At 39.0% G+C, this 16,883-nt stretch overlaps 1 protein-coding gene across 1 annotated transcript in view; it reads right to left on the reverse strand.

Annotated features, from left to right (window-relative positions):
* LOC118320938 (CUB and sushi domain-containing protein 1-like) overlaps nucleotides 1-16,883 on the reverse strand; it is a 263,711-nt gene that overhangs the window by 54,386 nt on the left and 192,442 nt on the right. Inside the window, exons 37-45 of the mRNA XM_035652065.1 lie at nucleotides 16,447-16,571; nucleotides 16,244-16,340; nucleotides 15,138-15,242; nucleotides 11,066-11,184; nucleotides 10,593-10,662; nucleotides 9,206-9,322; nucleotides 8,275-8,484; nucleotides 5,376-5,564; nucleotides 4,692-4,869 (exon numbers count right to left, since the gene is read on the reverse strand). Of these exons, the coding sequence (XP_035507958.1) occupies nucleotides 4,692-4,869; nucleotides 5,376-5,564; nucleotides 8,275-8,484; nucleotides 9,206-9,322; nucleotides 10,593-10,662; nucleotides 11,066-11,184; nucleotides 15,138-15,242; nucleotides 16,244-16,340; nucleotides 16,447-16,571 (1,210 nt within the window). The remainder of the gene's footprint in view (nucleotides 1-4,691; nucleotides 4,870-5,375; nucleotides 5,565-8,274; nucleotides 8,485-9,205; nucleotides 9,323-10,592; nucleotides 10,663-11,065; nucleotides 11,185-15,137; nucleotides 15,243-16,243; nucleotides 16,341-16,446; nucleotides 16,572-16,883) is intronic.

The following is a 16,883-nucleotide window of genomic DNA, read 5'->3' on the forward strand; positions in this document are numbered from 1 at the left end:
TATATATATATATATATAATCATCTTACTCTGTATCTGCCCTGGATCAAGCTTTATTACTTTGGTTGCAATAGTTTTTATTTTCTCTTCTATTCTGTGTAGAAATATATAGATTTTTCTCATTGATCTACTTGCAAAAAAATAAAAAATAAATAAATACCCTCCATCTCACCCCAAAATATATTTTATTACAAATCTACAATTATCTCCAAAAGTGCCTCTGTAGATTCCTTATAATGGAAATCCATAATAGTGATGGAAAACTTAAATGGCTACATTCAGGTGTGATTTGGTTATTAAAATCATACTGAATAAACAAATTGCTGACTGGCATCAACAATGCGCTGGTACATGTGTCTGCCACGACTCTAAAGGAGGGTAAAGGGTAGGGATCAGTATGAATTTCTTATAAAATACTGGTTGTGTATTTGCTTTCACTGGAGGAAGAGAAACCAAAAGCAGCCCTTCTTAATAAAATAAAACACATATCTGTTGAGTCCACATGCTTGTTCATCGAAGGGGTAGCAAAAATATATTTTTTCTTTGCTTTGCATTTTTCACCCATTTCAAACAAGTTCATTGAACAAAGCCCATGGATTAAAGGCTTAACTTCACTCATTAAATATTGAATGTTGTTGAAAGGTTACATTTTATAAAGTTCCTAAATGCCCAGTTTTAGGTTTTTAATGAACATGCCATTGGATTAAACAAGGGTTTTAAAATTTTAATTCATGAAGAGTGCCTGGGATCTCTTGGCTCCTCAATAATTCAAGGTCTTCCGAAGGTGTTGGAGCTCATTTGGAGAATCAAAATGTGCTATTTGGGTCATTTAAATCTAAACTAAGTTAGAATTTTGTGGCTCTATTTTCACTTGCTGAAAAATACAGAAACCTAAAAGTAATATTTTTTTCACACTAAAAAACATATATAATTTATTTAATTAAAACATGTATTTGGGGGCTGTATTTATAATTTAGTATTCCTGAAAAGTGAAGAAATTCTGCAACAGCAGAGAAACTCGCAGAGTTGGTTAGTGACCTTTCCCTCAATGAAGTAAGAATGTGCTCCTGCCAGAGGATGTGAATCTCAACACCAGCTGATTGTCAGAAAGAGTGAATGAGATATTCTCCCACAGATTTTAAGTGAACCTTTAGAAATGAAGATTAAAAATAGGTTTCTTTCTTTACGATTTAGCACTGTCTATGGATCTACTGTTCACACTGTCTATCTACAATACTTCAGGTAATTGACACAAGCACAGTGTGGAGGAATACAATAACAGAGTGATAGGGGCTGACTTGATTCTTTACCAGAGAAATCCCTTTTTTTACAGTAAAAGTGGTGCTTATTGCCACAACACTCTAAGAGTAGTACAATGGAGAGAACAGTGGATCCACCACAGAAACCTCTACAAAGTCAGAAGAGACAGAACATTGATATAACAACAATGCTGTGATATAAGAACAGATATTTCTGGGACTTTGTTTAATAAAATATTGTGATGTATCTTAAATGTTATCTCTTGCTGTTCTCAAAGGTTGCATTGTTGAGGCATTGAAACAATTCATTTCTCAATACATTTTTATGATTTTTACATTGATTTTTTCCCAGAGAGATTCAGGACTAGGATATATTAAAATAAATAAATAATATTAAAAAGACCAACAATACACAAAATGTGTTCAACATTGTTAGACAATATTTTTTTAAAAGGAGGGTGGGGAGGGATTATGGATCACGTTGGTAGCCACATGGCCACTGCAAAGTTGCTGGTTCCAGCCGGCGACCTTTGTTGCTTGTCTCACGTTTCCTGTCTGCCTCTGTTGCCCAATAAAGGCAAAAAATCTTAAATGTGAGAGAGTATACAGCATCATAAACTACTGTGTTGCTTTGGACTTAGATCCAAAGCCCTGAAATGGTTCAGTGACATTCGGCAATAAGCCAAACACAACTGGTGGTAGACCACAGAGACAGTTTGGCTCCAAGTCCCTGACATCTGGATGCAGCCTGCCGTCACATAAACCCCAGGGACATACAGGGCAGAAACAGGCAGACACATCACTGAGATATGGATAATATCAGGGCATATTAATGCACAAGGCAAAAGATATCCCTCACAGGTTTGACTGATGAAATCAGCATAACCTCTGACAGCAGTGGTACAATGAATGGTCAGACAAGTGTAAGTGTAGGCTCCTTAGATCGTAAAACTACCTCACTGACTTGTTTGAATGTGACTGATGATCGTAAGAGTCAGCTGTTACTGGTAGCAGGGCACAAAGTCAGTTCTCGGCCTCTTTATGCCATCTTATGCTTGTTGCTCAGCATTTGCAGGACCCACAAAATATATTTTATCTGTACAGTAACTATGTGAAATCTTGGCTGATAGCTTTTCCCTGTAAATTTTTTTTTCATCAGTAATAGATTTGCTTTTATTCACTTATTAAAATCCAGTATGACTCCATTTGGGATAAAACTCTTAAAGTTAACCATTACGAGTTCCATATTTAATTGAAATTATGTTCCCAATCAATTTCTTATTAACCTAGCAGCTCACACAGGGCATATTGTGTCTCCCATTCTTTGTCCAATTCAATTCAGAAATCCTAACAGTCAAATGCCCAAATCATGACAAAAGCAGTGGCCCCAATCTTAAGCTCTTATGAGTACAATGAGATAATGTCAGTTATCCTGTTTTATTAACAGTTCGCCGCTGATGCACATAATTAAAAGTATTCCGAATACTAACTCTATCATTAAAAGGTTTCAAAAGGCCGTTTCAGAAAGCCTGTGTTCATAATCTAAATGGAGCCCATTAATTCACTGTAAACCCACTGTAGTGCTTACATTGCTCCAACCTTCCACTTGAAGAGCACATTTGTTTCTGCTTGGGCAAGTCAAAGGACTCAAAAACACACCAAAAAAACATTCCCTCACACACAAGGATATGAGTTAGAATAGAAGATCTGTTAAAGCACAGGTGAGCACATCTCTGTCAAAAAGAAATATGGCCGGAGTCAGTGATGCAACGACCTTTGATCTGACTGACAACAACTGGAAGGCATGGCTGTTCCCCCTGTGCTGACATCAATATCTATAGTATAGCTGTCTGGAGTAAAACAAAAAAATTGTATTGTAGAGAATTTTTGCAGGTATTAATGCAAGTAAAATCCATAATATTGAAATCAGTCATCAGTTTTAAACACTGCAGATAAATCTGACAAAAAAATCATATCCACTGTATCTTTAATGAATATTCAGACCCAGCATACTGATGTGGGTTTCAGTACTCCTCTATTTACATGGCTGTAATGCAGAAGCAGTAGACCTTTGGATCTCCCACTCTAAATCCGTCTAAGGCCCTGGAAGGTAGATGGTATCCCACTGGGTCTGAGAAAAGCACTCCTCTCTTCAGTGTCAGCCCCTAGTCAATTCCAAATATATTCATGTGTTTGAGACAAAGCTATACTGTGCTTTGCAACAGTCCATCATGTATGCACTAATATCACAGATGTATTTTGGTGCCCTACAATCTATGAATTTAATTTTATAATTTAGTTCCACATGAAATCTGCCAAAAACATATAAATTCAAAAATCAATTTGCAACTGCAAAATAACTCGATGCCGCGCCTCTCCATAGCTATATCCATGGCTCTGGTGGCTGGCGAGATTGACAGCAAGTAGTCCCTGGCTGTGAATGTATTACTTTCCCACTGTGTGCATTTCAACTGCTTACTCCCTAGAGCCTAACTCTTGAGCCTGAAAACGAAAGACTGACCACACCCAAGCACTGAATGTTTCTTTCCCAAACCAAACGAAAACCAACTGTTGACAGTTTCCAAATGCTATTTGATCTTAATTGTCTTCTAAATGAATTTACAGTTCAATATTATTTTTGACAGCAAACATAGTGCTGACTGAAACTATTAGGTGAGAAATTTCTCTTGGACTGACCCACGCTTGTCAGATCTAGAGTCCTGTTGGATTTGGGAACCCAGCTCCACCACTCCGTTCATTACATTTCCCACTCCCCACTGAATCTCATCATTACTGCCAGAGTTCCTGAGCCCTCTCCGGGTCTGCGTATGGCCATGGTACTGAGTTAGATTGAATTGGTCAGTGGTCCCATTGTAAATGCATTACTCTCACACTCCCTATATTACAGTCTTACCTCGACACTGAATCCCATTACTACTGCAGGAGACTCACTCTATGCATGGCACAGGGCATGTATGCATGTATGTATTAGGAGTCTATGGAGCTGTGATCCCTGTGTATCAACCATGCCATATACAGATCCATATGGGTTTGTGTGCATCTCCCCGCGATAAAGTCACACACATTGACACATATTGATATATACTTTTGAACAGGCAAGACTGTGTTTGCAAAAAGTAAAATGTAATGAATAAAAATGCAATCAATACCGTGATAAGGTTATCACAAATAAAATATACCCCACAAAGTCTATGTGAGAGATTGAGAAAAAGATGAATAAAAATAGAGGTAAAAGTTGATACAACTTCACCATCTTCTTATTAGTGTGTAGAGAGGAGACATGCTATAAGTACATTCAAAACGTACCCGTCAGTGATGTAATCAGTCCCAGGATAAAAGGGCAACACCGAAAAGAAGCGTATGCGTGTGTGTGTGTGTGTGTGTGTGTGTGTGTATGTGCACTCAGACTTACCAGACAGCGATGTAATCAGTGACAGGCTCTGTCTGCAATAAGGTAAAGTTGATATAAACTCCATGTCCGTGGGGAACAGTGATGAGCCAGCTACAGTCTTGGGAGTTGGGGTATTCATTGGGGTACTGAGGTGAATAGATGGTCCCGTTTTCAGCTGTGACATTATAGCCGCAAGGAGCTGTAAAAAGCAGTTAAAAGATTATCTATGTGCAAATGTGTCACTTTCTTTTAACGTGCCAAACCTGCAAGGATCAGGGGAAGACTAACTGTTAAACTGCACACTATGAGGAATACAATTATTATCATTATTTGCGGTAGTAGGAGTAGAAGCAGCAGCAGTAGTAGTAGTGGTAGTAATAAGAGCAATGATTGTGCTACTGATGTATGGAGTAAATGATCCAAGTGACACAGGAATATTTACTTTCTACTTAACTGCTAACACTGATGGCTTGTGATACCGGTGAAAGATGAGATTAAATTTACTGAAATTCAATTAGGATAACAACATTTTGTAAATGTCTAGATTTTAAATTACAATTGGTACTTGAGGGATGGGGATGTTCTGGGGTAAAACTGATAACAACATGTGTAACACAACAACAAATCATAAATAATATGAGATGTCTAAATTTTTTAGCAACATCAATCGACAGACATTGCAAAAACATTTCAAATTGTTCTTACCCTCACAACGTGGAAAAGGGTGGTTCCACTTCCGGTTGATCCCATGGAGGCACGTTAGTACTGGATGTCCGATCAAAACGTAACCAGGATAGCACTGAAAGGTTACTGATTGGCCAGCGCTGTAGTCACTGTTGATGATGTCACCATTGGGGAAAGGAAAGGGGTCCTGGCAATTTTGAAGCTGATAGGCTAAAGAGAGAGATGAAGAAAGAATTTTAGAAAAGGTAGACAGGCAATGCAGTTGTATATTTGTCCCTCTGTGTCCTTTATGCCTGCCTCCCAAGTCCTAAAATGCAACTACAAAACAACAATTGTAATTCATTGTATTGCAACCATGTTTCCGTCTACAGCTAATGGACTTGGCTAATGGGCATAAAAACATCTATGACCCACAGAGGCCATCGGTTGTAAGTGCAGCAACATCAGTACAGCTACAGTAATCTCCTCCTACACAGTTATCTGGTACATGTATGCATGGCATGCCAACACTTGCTTGAGGAAATATCCATATCGCAGGTCCATGTGGGACACATTTCACTCTGCATGAGTGTCAAGTTCTCCTGCCAAGCTCCTTCATTAGAAGAGCCATTGACAAAGAGCAGAGGTGACTGACACTGGAAAACCAGTTGCTAGAAAAGGCGAGCGAGAAGGTCAGCACTCAGTACCAGGTCAATACAAACAGGGTCTGCAGCACTAGACAGCAACCGAGGTGCAGATTGTGCAAAAAGGTCTCAGAAGCGCTCTATGCTGATAATGGCAGGATCTAAAATGTAGGAGGGAACTGCATACAACACAGTCAACGTGCAGGATGTGTACAGGAATATCTTTGTTGGGTATGGGCTAGACAGTCCCAAGACCAGATGGGAGATGCCAAAAAGGATGCTTAAGAATGTCAGAACTAAGAACCTGTGGGACTTTTAGATCCCGATAGGTAAACAAATATTGACAAATCTAAATGGACATTGTGGAAATGAAGAAGAAATGGAAAAGAAAGTGGCAACAGATGTAGAGGTCCCATGTGAAAGTAGCACCAAGGGGAAGGAATATGAGAGGATATAGAAACACCACGGGCTAAGGAACATGAGAAAATGTGGTAGTGGGAGTTCTTGCAGTTGTGAAACTACAACTAAGAAGTTACAAAGTCAGAGTGTCAAACAGTAAAACTTGAATCAGAGCTCCCATAAGCTTTTGTTACTGATGCTTGGATCAAAAAGTCAGTGTGCGGGTACTTTTCTATTTTATTCTCACTGATTTTTTGGCACCCAGCATTTATCCCACTGAGGTTTTGTGAATGTGCACACAGCAACTCCTAGGCATAGAGCTTGAGCGGGGCAGGGGTGAAAGCATGCACCCAGGCTAGAGCACCAGTTGTGTTCATTCAACACAATTGACAGTAGAATCATACCAAATCTCTGCGTGTAGGGACGTCCCAATCCGATCAAGGCATTTTTTTTAATCGGTACTGTCTACATTATTGAGCTTTACTGACCCGATCTGATCTTCTGTTTTATGTTAGCTGTCACACAGCTGTTTTTATACACGGAACTTTCATGCACGGTGCAGCCATTGTCAACTTTCTCTGGTGTCTTTTTTCCTCCATTCTGCTCAACTGTGTGTGTGTGTGAGAGCAGGAGTAGCATCGCCCGCTGCAGAGTTTTACAGCGGGTGGGGCTACTGCAAGCGCAACAAAAGCCCCCTGAATGAAAACCCAGTATGAGTAATTAATTAATGTAATCCATGCAAAAGATAGACACTCAACAGAATATAAACAGTTCATTCAGGTAACTTAGACAAAGGCTGTATTGAAGCACCAAACACTGGGGAGAGAAACTCCCTCCAGACAGCGACAAGACCAAAAAGATTACAGAGGGTTTGTTATTTTATACTTTATTGTGTACATTTAAAAAAAAAAACATTAAGAAACAGCTTCAATGCAAGCATTCTGTTTCTGCAATGCAGAGCTATTAAATTGTCAGGCATATACATTGGATTGATTTAATAACTTGTAGTGTGCACTGTGTATTGTACTAATTATCTAAAATAAAAAAAATATAAGTATTGGATCAGGTCTCTGAAATGGCAGATACTTAATAATAAATGACTTGGTTTGGATCGGGGGCAAAAAAAAAAAAATCGGTACATCCCTAGTGTGTATTGAATGCTCCTGCTGAATTTCTGTGGTGTCACTTGAATACAAGTATCTGGTGCAACTCTATGTGAGGAAACAATGTCCAAAACATCCGCATTCCAACAGTGGGAGTTAGCAGTGACAAGGACTGCAGTGTTAGGGTACTTTAGGGGACTGCCATTGCAAAGTGGGAGAAAAAGGGGAATATGGTAACGTGAATGTAGGTTAGCTCATGTGTAAGCCTTGTTCTAGTTCTGCTGGCATATAGGCCCACAGTGCATTTCTTGTGTCTTTGAAGTGAGGCACTTAGGGCTATAAGTAAAGCCTGCTGGACAAGATGCCAGTCTCTCACAGGGTCTTACTAACAATCCATCTCTTTTAATGATGAGAGGAAAGCCATAAGGTTTTTTAAGTCTTTAGCATGACTCATCCATGGATCAAAGCTCAAAACCTCATAGCAATACGTTTTTTTTTTTTTACATTTCTTGGAGTTCGAAAGGCTTTGTAATTTGGCAACTAAGTTTGGATGTTAATTTATTCCGAACATTTGAGACCATTTTTTTCTAAATCACTCAAGCAACCATCTTGTGTTACTAACCCCAAACCTGGAGTAGGCTCAATTTTAATACAGGTCTGTTTCCTCAGCGTCCCTTGAGGGGGCAGATTTCAACAGGAAGCGCCTGCAGTAACACCTCAGAGTTTGTGGCCTTTTGTGTCTGCAGTCGTCTCGTTAAAAAAAGAAACATCTTAATTGTCTAAATGTGAACTCACCCTGATAGTTCAGTTTGAACCCCGGCCTGTTCTCTGAGTGGTCACTGTAGAAGTGGATGATTGTCAGGTGGGTAGTGCTCAACAAAGTTGGTGGGATCTGTGAGCCAGTAAACTGTCCAATAAGAGCAGAGCTGTGCTGTGGTCCAGCCCTGACCTCCAGAAAGTCATGGTTGTCTTCAGATGAGAAGTTTTGGAATTGAATGTGGGCTCCTAGAATACAAACACAAAATATAACAGGCTATATTCAATACAAATATATGTAATTTCAAAAGCCAAAAGGATCTTTAATTTAATGCCCTATATGTAAATTTTTAAGGCTCTGAGATTTAACATTGCTTTTATAGTGTAGAGACCAAGTACATACATTTACAGTACTCCACACTTTGATATGTATTTTTATTACCATATCATTATCTTTTAATTTGATAAATATGATTTACTAAAAAAAAAAAAAAATCTATGAAAGTATCAGATGGATTTATACAGTATTTTGTTTATATTTTACCATTTTGAACCAAGGATATAACTGCAGTTTTGTTGTCTGAGAAAATGCCAATAAAGCTGTCTTAAATCTAGTTTTATTGTCATTTGAATATACTATTCATCATAGTAGTACTATCATTTCTAAAAATAAAAATCATATCATATCAGCTAAAAACTAGTTGTGATTACACACAGGGGGCATGTATGCCATGTACACAAAAGTATACAAATTGTGTGCTCTTCAAACCATCAGTTACTGTAGTCATTAAACAGCACACACCATGTGTCACCCTCCAATTAAACATGTGGTGAAGCTTTCAGTAAACCATGTGTTACTGCTGCAGATTCTGTGCTAAAGAATGGGGTCCATGTTTCCCGACTACACCAACAGATGTACTGACAATGGCACAATCTTTCTAGGAATGCTCTTCCATCCCATAATACTTACCATATCCAGTTGGCAGGGTGATTTGCCAGGTGCAGTCCAGGTTGCCTGGGTAGTTGCCAGGGAAACCTGGACTAAGGATGACACCACTCATCTCAGACAACACCCCTCCACAACGAGCTGACAACACAGGCACAGAAAACACATTGTTAAAACAGGCAACATGTGAGCAATGTAAAGTAAAGATCATCACTTCATCCTCTTTGCCTCAACAGAAAAAAAGGCAAAAATGTTACAGCCACAAGCGGCAATCAGAGAGGTGAAGGGGAACGGGGGGATTTTAGTGTTGATATTTACACTCAGTGTACACTTTATTAGGTCATCCTGTGTAATCTATGTTCAGATTTTTGGAGATATTGTTGGAAATGTGTAACTCCAATTAGGTGTTTATTACTGAGGTCACAGTTAAAGGTGGTGATGTAGTACTACTTTATATCAAGAGGTGTTTTTTATTTTTTATCTTCCCTTCCTCCCTATCTACATACATGAGGGGGGCAGAATATTAGAAACACCTGACACACAACTATTTGATTGTTTTGTTATTTGTCTAGTATTCTCAGTTTAGAGGTACCAGGTAGGGTTAGATACAGTAATATTATTAGACAAATAGGGCGCATTACGGTCATTAACGTATAAAACTAAATAAATGAAAAAATAATAGAAAACTGTTTCAATTAAACTCACTTATTTGGTGTTAACTGAAGCATATGAAACCAATTGTTAGGAGACAGGGCTTGGACCATGTTTTATGAATTCCTGTATATCCCATAGTGACAGACATATATTTCAAATTGTATGAGACATAATGTAATGTTGGATCTGACATATACTGAAGGGGGCTGTAGTAGGGCCGAGTTTATTTAGTCCTGACATGTCAAGGTTGAGTTAAACTGGAATTGGCTTCCCAGACCTGCTACAAGTTTTCAGCAAGGACTGAATTATTCAGGCCAAAACACAAACATCAATGTAATCAAGGTTCCTTAACACTATTGCAGAAGGTACAAAATTCAGTTTGTACCCAGCCAGTTTATCGATCCTATAGAATGCTAATCCTATGTCAGTCAAGAAGTTGCTTACTTCCGCAAATCTGATTTCAAGGTGATAATAGTCTGTTACTGTGAGTGGATGCAGTCTTATTTTTAAAAAGTATTCAACTGCCAGATTACATGATGACTTGAGAAGAACCTCAATAAGTAATACAAATACATCAATCAGTAGCTTTCCACAAGAACATGTGACCATAAACCTGTAACACTCCAATCTCCTATCTACTAAAATGTCACTTTGCTGTGCAGGCCTTAAAGTTAAATGTGAACCTAACACCTGCAGGGCATTTTTTCCCCATTGGATCGATCATTCATAACAGCAGAGCAGTGTTTGTGTGTATTACCTATGCAAAGAGGAGGTGGGTAGTTCCATCGACGCACAGTCCCCGGCATGCAGGAAATGTGAGAATGGCCCTGAATGTGATAATACAGTGGGATAGGTTCAAGAAACTAAGATACTATAAGGATTTTGGGCACATTTTTATCAATAATCTGTATTTATTTTTATTTTTAAATGAAAATAGAGAAGAAATACAGTGGAGAAATGGATTAGAAATCTGCGTTTCTAACTAAAATAAAACTGCAGCCAATTTTCAGTATTAGTTTTCAGTAATTTTGTTGCATACTTGCTTAACTGTCACAGACAGCTGTTTGTGTCTACAAACAAGTACAAGATATATAGATATATAGATATAATATTTAGCTTTTAATAAAAAACATTTAAAAATCTATTTTTCGGTTGAATTAACACCACAATATGTGAAAACGAGTAGTTAACTATGTACAATCAGTATGTTTGTATGGCTGTGTTCATTACCTGCAATGTGTACCCAAGTTCACAAGTGAATGCTACCACCTCATTGACCATATATCTGTCCCCGGTTTTAATGCCATTGGCTGGGATCATTGGCTCTGGACAGGTGGTAAGACCAACAGCTACAAAAAAAAGGGAGGGGGGGGAGAACATAAACATGATTATGTCATTACTATTAGTTACTTTATCATTATGTTATATATGTACATTGCTTAGTTTATGGCTCTAGTCATGTGTGCTAGAAAAAATGACTCGAGCCATATATGGAAAGTAAAATACAGTAAATGTGACATGCTCATCACTTCTCTAAGTTCTAGACTGCTAAACCCACATTGTTGTCTTGACCTTTCTTTCTCAAACTTTTAATGGCCGACTAAAATCATTTTATTCTACACTACAATGACAGCAAAACAATTTCCCTCTTCTGTTCTCTACCTTGTCTATGCTTCAGGACATGTCAAGATAAACTTTACCATTGCTATTCCCGTCTTCTTCATTTACTTGCGTGTGACCTTTCTCTTGAAATGAACACACGTATACAAAACACTCTCACATCAAAACCTGCTTGCATTCCAAGGGTATAATAGTGTCTCTAAGTAAATTAAAATGTTCCAAAACATTGGAGAAAACATTTAGATTCATTTGATGAAGAACTAATGTGGCAGATTAATTTACAAATGCTCTTAATGGCTTTTTTTCTAACATACAAGAGCCCATTTATGAATTGACAGCTAGTACAATAATAGAGCTTGTACATCGTCAGCAGTGACAGCGGCCTCTGAAATGTGCTTAAAAATATGTGAAGATAACATAATGACTTTGGCTGTGTATTCCCAACACAATAAAGGTTAAACACATCCTTAATAAGTTTGACAGCAGCCAGCCCTTTATCAAACAGCATCAGTAGGGTGTATCTGTGTGTTCATGTGTGTGTGTGTGTGTGTGTGTGTGTGTGTGTGTGTGTGTTTGTGCCTGCTTGTGTGTTTCACTTGGAAACTTCCGCAGGAGACTGCCCTAGAGCGGTTACCATAGCAACACAGGGGTGGAAGAGGGATAGAGAGTAAAAGAAGGGGGGAGAGAGGAGTGAATGTTTGTGTGTATGTGTTTGCTTCTGGTCTTGTTGGTTCATTATCTACCTTCCTACCAGCAAAACGATGTGATCCCACTGAGCACACACACACGCATCCAGGTGGCCCAGCCCCAGTGTATGACATTTGTGAGTGTGTGTTTGTGACTGACTGATACATGAGTGTGCGCTTGCTGAGAGGGATGGAGCATAAGTGAAATAACTGCAAGAGGCTGTAACTTGGAAGACACACATGCATGCACACACTGTGTATTATTAGGCAGAGCATCAGCAGGCTGTCAGGACAACTGATCAATGAAACTATTCCATTTGGCTGACCACCTCTCTCTCTCTCTCTCTGCTAGCAAACTGCTCCCTCTTCTCCCTGGTTATGACAGAGCAGCAATGCTCTGTAAAATGCTGACAGGACCAGAAAACCACCCCACTAGGGCCACTAGACTACAACTAGACAGTGTCAGCATTTAAGTCTAACTGACTGGATTTACTATACTTGTGTTTCAGTTTACTTGAGGACAGACAAGGGAGAGAGATGTCTCACTCTGCCCTTTGGAAGAAAGTCCCTTTAGTCAGCTTAAAATGATGAGAACATCATCACCACAATCATTCATTTGTCCCCAGCAGATGATTTTGTTCACTTTTAAAAGCTACCACATTACTGCAAACTGACAAGGAGAACTTCAAGCAGCACAATAGCTTAATGGTGGGTCTTGTTTATTCTGTTTCTGAAGAAAAATATAGTGTAAAACAGAAGACAGTACAGTGAGAAATCACAGTTCCAGAAATAATTACGCTATTCCAGTTATTTTTGAGTTGAAGATTATTCATTGTGAATTTACAGAAAACCATTACCCAGAGTCTATTGTTTAAATATACTATTATAAGTTGTTTTTGTGTAATACTAGTTGTTTTTACAAGAGTGTTTATGAAAAGGAGTATCAGAATGAACAATCATCTGAGGGCAAATAATAATTTTGGTATTTCTGTTATCACTTAGCAGGTAATTTGACTAATCTTAGCAAAACTTGGTGTTTAATGAAGAAAGTCCAAAGACTACTTTGTGTAAAGACCTCCAGTAAAGAACCTTGGAGGCATAGTTGGAGCAAATTCTGTTACAGATTAAAGTGTTGGCACTCTTTTCGAGATAAGCAGAGCGACCATCTGAGTCCTGCAAGAGCTCTTATGGTGGTGAAATGTATGATATATTTTTTGAAGGGGATCTTGGATAAACTTCAATGCTCAGCATGCTGTACTTGGACTTAGTATCTGTGATAACAGCAAGCTTGCTGACTAACATTGAAACTGCATGTATTGTGTTGGTTTTGCCACATGATAACATACACTGACTTACACAAAAAGTCAGGTACACCAGGAGGACATATATTTTATATTATATTTATAATATAGACAATATAAAATATTTCTGTGTTCCTCTTAGTCCCTCTACTTCTTTCACTCTCCCTAAATCTCTCCCTTTCTGACTCCCCTTCTTGTCATCTCCACCTTGCTTGTACTGCCTTACAACTTATCCTTTCTGTGTGAATAAAAAAAGAGGTCACCATCAACATATAAATACATGTGCATACAAACAAAAGTTTTTTTTTTTTTATGTGACCAACTAGATGTCAAATAAACTGTTAGTCTATGTGATCCTGACTAGAGGTCTTCATAAATACAGAATTTTGGACCCAGCCCAAAATGGATGTTTGGAAAACCTATGCAGAAATCCACATAATGTGGGCAGTGTAAAAAAAGTGGAACCCAATTTGAAAAAAGGACGCAAGTGCAGTCAGACTTGATCCGAACAGACCTAAATAGCGAGAGGGAATACCAACAGCAGCATGGACAAGAACTGCCTGAATATAACATTGACCTGCCTGACTGTGGTCTGAGGTTTGTTACAAAGAATTGAGAGCACCCATGAAGACCTCTAATCAAAACCTACCAGCATAGTTCAACCTAAAATCCTAGGAGACATCACAGAGAAGAAAAGCCAAAAAAGCCCTAAAAGACTTGCACTTGCACTGCTCTCAACTCAATAATATATGTTTTGCAGTCCTGTGCAAAATAAATGCTAAAACATAAAAATAGAAGAGTGGCTTGACCTATACTAAGTACCATTTTTATCTGAGGATTATTTATGATACTGTACAGGAGGGGACCCAGTTAAAATGTAAGTGTCACGTGTGGATTTGGTACATCTGGTAATAAAACCCACAGTAAAAAGATCAGCGTGACCACAGCCAGAAATACACTGAAGCAAAAATAAAGAGGTAGACATTACGAACTGCCCCCGAAAGTGATCATTCCTCCTGGTTTTCATGCCTAGTGATGGTATGACGTCACCCAGAGCCAACAAAAAGACCGTGCAGACCATGCAGACCATGAGCCACAAATGTGTGCACTCACCAAAACACACTCAAGCACTGTGTGCACACACACACAGACAGAATGCGTGTGCAAATACACACTACTCTCACACACACAAAACAGGGACTTGTTCATTGATCTAGAAGTGATTCTAAGCTAAAACAACTACAAAGGACTGAAAAGCACAACCATGCCCTGACAGGTGTGTATGAGTTTAAATGCATGGTGTTAATATCAACGTCTATACCTTTGTCTGTCTACATATTTGTGGGTGTATGTGCCTTTTTTGGACTTATGTGTATATGTGTGTGTATGTGTCTGAGTCTATGTGTTTCTGTTTACGTCCCTCTAGGTGTGTGCTCTGTGTGTGTGTTCCAGCGTGGCTCTCAGTATGTGTGTATGCTTTCGGGCAATACCAGTTCAGGTCACTGACTTTTGTTATTTGATGTAGAAGTTTTGGCTGCAATGATGTGTGTGTGTGTCTGTCTGCGGATTTGTGTGCATTTGAGGTTTCTGGAGAAAAGGCACTCAATATTCAATCATTAGTTGTTTTACCTTTTAATTATAATATTTTTTTGTCTGTCTGTATGTATGTCTGTCTGTGTTAAAGCTTTAACTCACTCTTGTATTCTAGGTGAAATCCTGCTGCCACCACACTGATGTCACTCTGAAAGTGCAGAAGGAGCTGATTGGACGTTGAGTTGAGGAGGGCAGGAGCAGTGGTGCCTGTAAAAGATACAGATAAACATACAGCAGAACCAGTCGATAAGTTTTGCATAAGTGTTCCCCAGATGGTAAGAATACAAATAAATAAAAAAATAGTGTCAAAGTTTATGTAGCACAACACTGGGCATACAGGAAGAAATTTACATAAAAATACACTGTGATGCTTTTTCGGCAAGCAAGATTTGGTCCATAAGACTTGTTTAAATGCTGAGACCAGCTGGGAAATTATGTGTAGAGAAGGTGAACGACCCCTTGCCCTCCATAGACAGCTAGCATTTTAGTGTCCTTATGTGAAACAACCCTCGTCTGCCCCACTGAAGCTGCTCAGTGGCCAACATCAGATCACTGTGGTTATAGTGGGCAGCTCCCCGGTGTGCCTTCTGGAGAAGGGCACAATCATGTGTGTGTATGTGTAGTGGTGTGTTTTGTTGGTGTTGTGTGTGTGTTGCCCTATGGGCGGCATGTTTTATGTGTGATAGGTGTGTGACAGGTATGTGCTTGGGGCAGGTCACAGGGGAAACTCCTCTGGGAAATTGTAAAAGGTTAGATCACTCTTTATCCCACCCAGTCTTCTTCCTCCCCCTCTTTCTCTCTCTTTTTCTTCCATCCTTCACTCAACCTTGTGGTGAAACTCTTCCCCTCCCTCCCTCACTTCTTCTCTTCCTCTCACTGACTGCTTTGGAAAAATTCTATGTCTTAAAAAAAGTATTATTTAGTTAAAATATATATCATATTTTTGGTATTACAACTCATCCATCAAGGATCTCCAGTGTATGCTGTATCTGTGTGTATCTATAGTTTAAGACCTGCCATATCTAATTCATCATAGATCTTGTGTGTGTGGTCGTGTGTGTCAATCTATGCACGCGTGTGTGTATCTATAGTTTAGGAGCTGTCATATCCCATCCATCACACATCTCCGGAGTGTTTGTGTGCATGGGTGTCTGTGCACAAGTTTGTGTGTTCATGTGTGTCTGTGTGTGTGAGGCATATTGTCATACCAGAAAATGACCCTAATTTAGGAGCTGTCATGTCTCCTCCATCGTAGATCTCCAGAGAGTCCCAGTTGTGCTCGGTAGCAAACGTCATCACTTGGATCTAAATAGCCAACAATCCGAAATAAACAATCATAATAGATTCCAAGTTGATGTGGGTCTTCCATAGTTAGTACATTTATATATTATAAGAGTATACATATGTGTACCTGTATCCCAGCCCCTTCACTGACATGGATTCTCCACAGACAGTTGAGACTGTTTGGGTAGGGCTCAGGATAGCCAGGAGACAGTATTGTACCACGACGTTCAGTCAAATTGCCACTGCAGGGAACTAGAACGGAGACATAAAATATGGATTCCTTGGCTAAGTATATTAACTAAATAGCTAACAGATAGGACAGGTTGTTGGAATATGGCTCTGCATACTCAGGGACAATATGGTGTTCAAATTAACACTACAGGGAGCCAGAGAGAGACAAAATACGATAACAAACATTACTTATGGTATAAACTGAGGTGACAGTTGAAGCTGTTTGCAAAAGACTCACTCTCAGCAGAGAGTGATTTCACACAGGCATACATTTAGTTTGTAAGAATGAATGTTAAAATCTCTACCCTCACAGTACTGGGTGGTTCACAGAAA

Source organism: Morone saxatilis, unplaced genomic scaffold, assembly GCF_004916995.1.
Source record: "Morone saxatilis isolate NCDOM2014 unplaced genomic scaffold, NCSU_SB_2.0 Contig11, whole genome shotgun sequence".
In the NCBI taxonomy this organism is placed as follows: Eukaryota; Metazoa; Chordata; class Actinopteri; family Moronidae; genus Morone; species Morone saxatilis.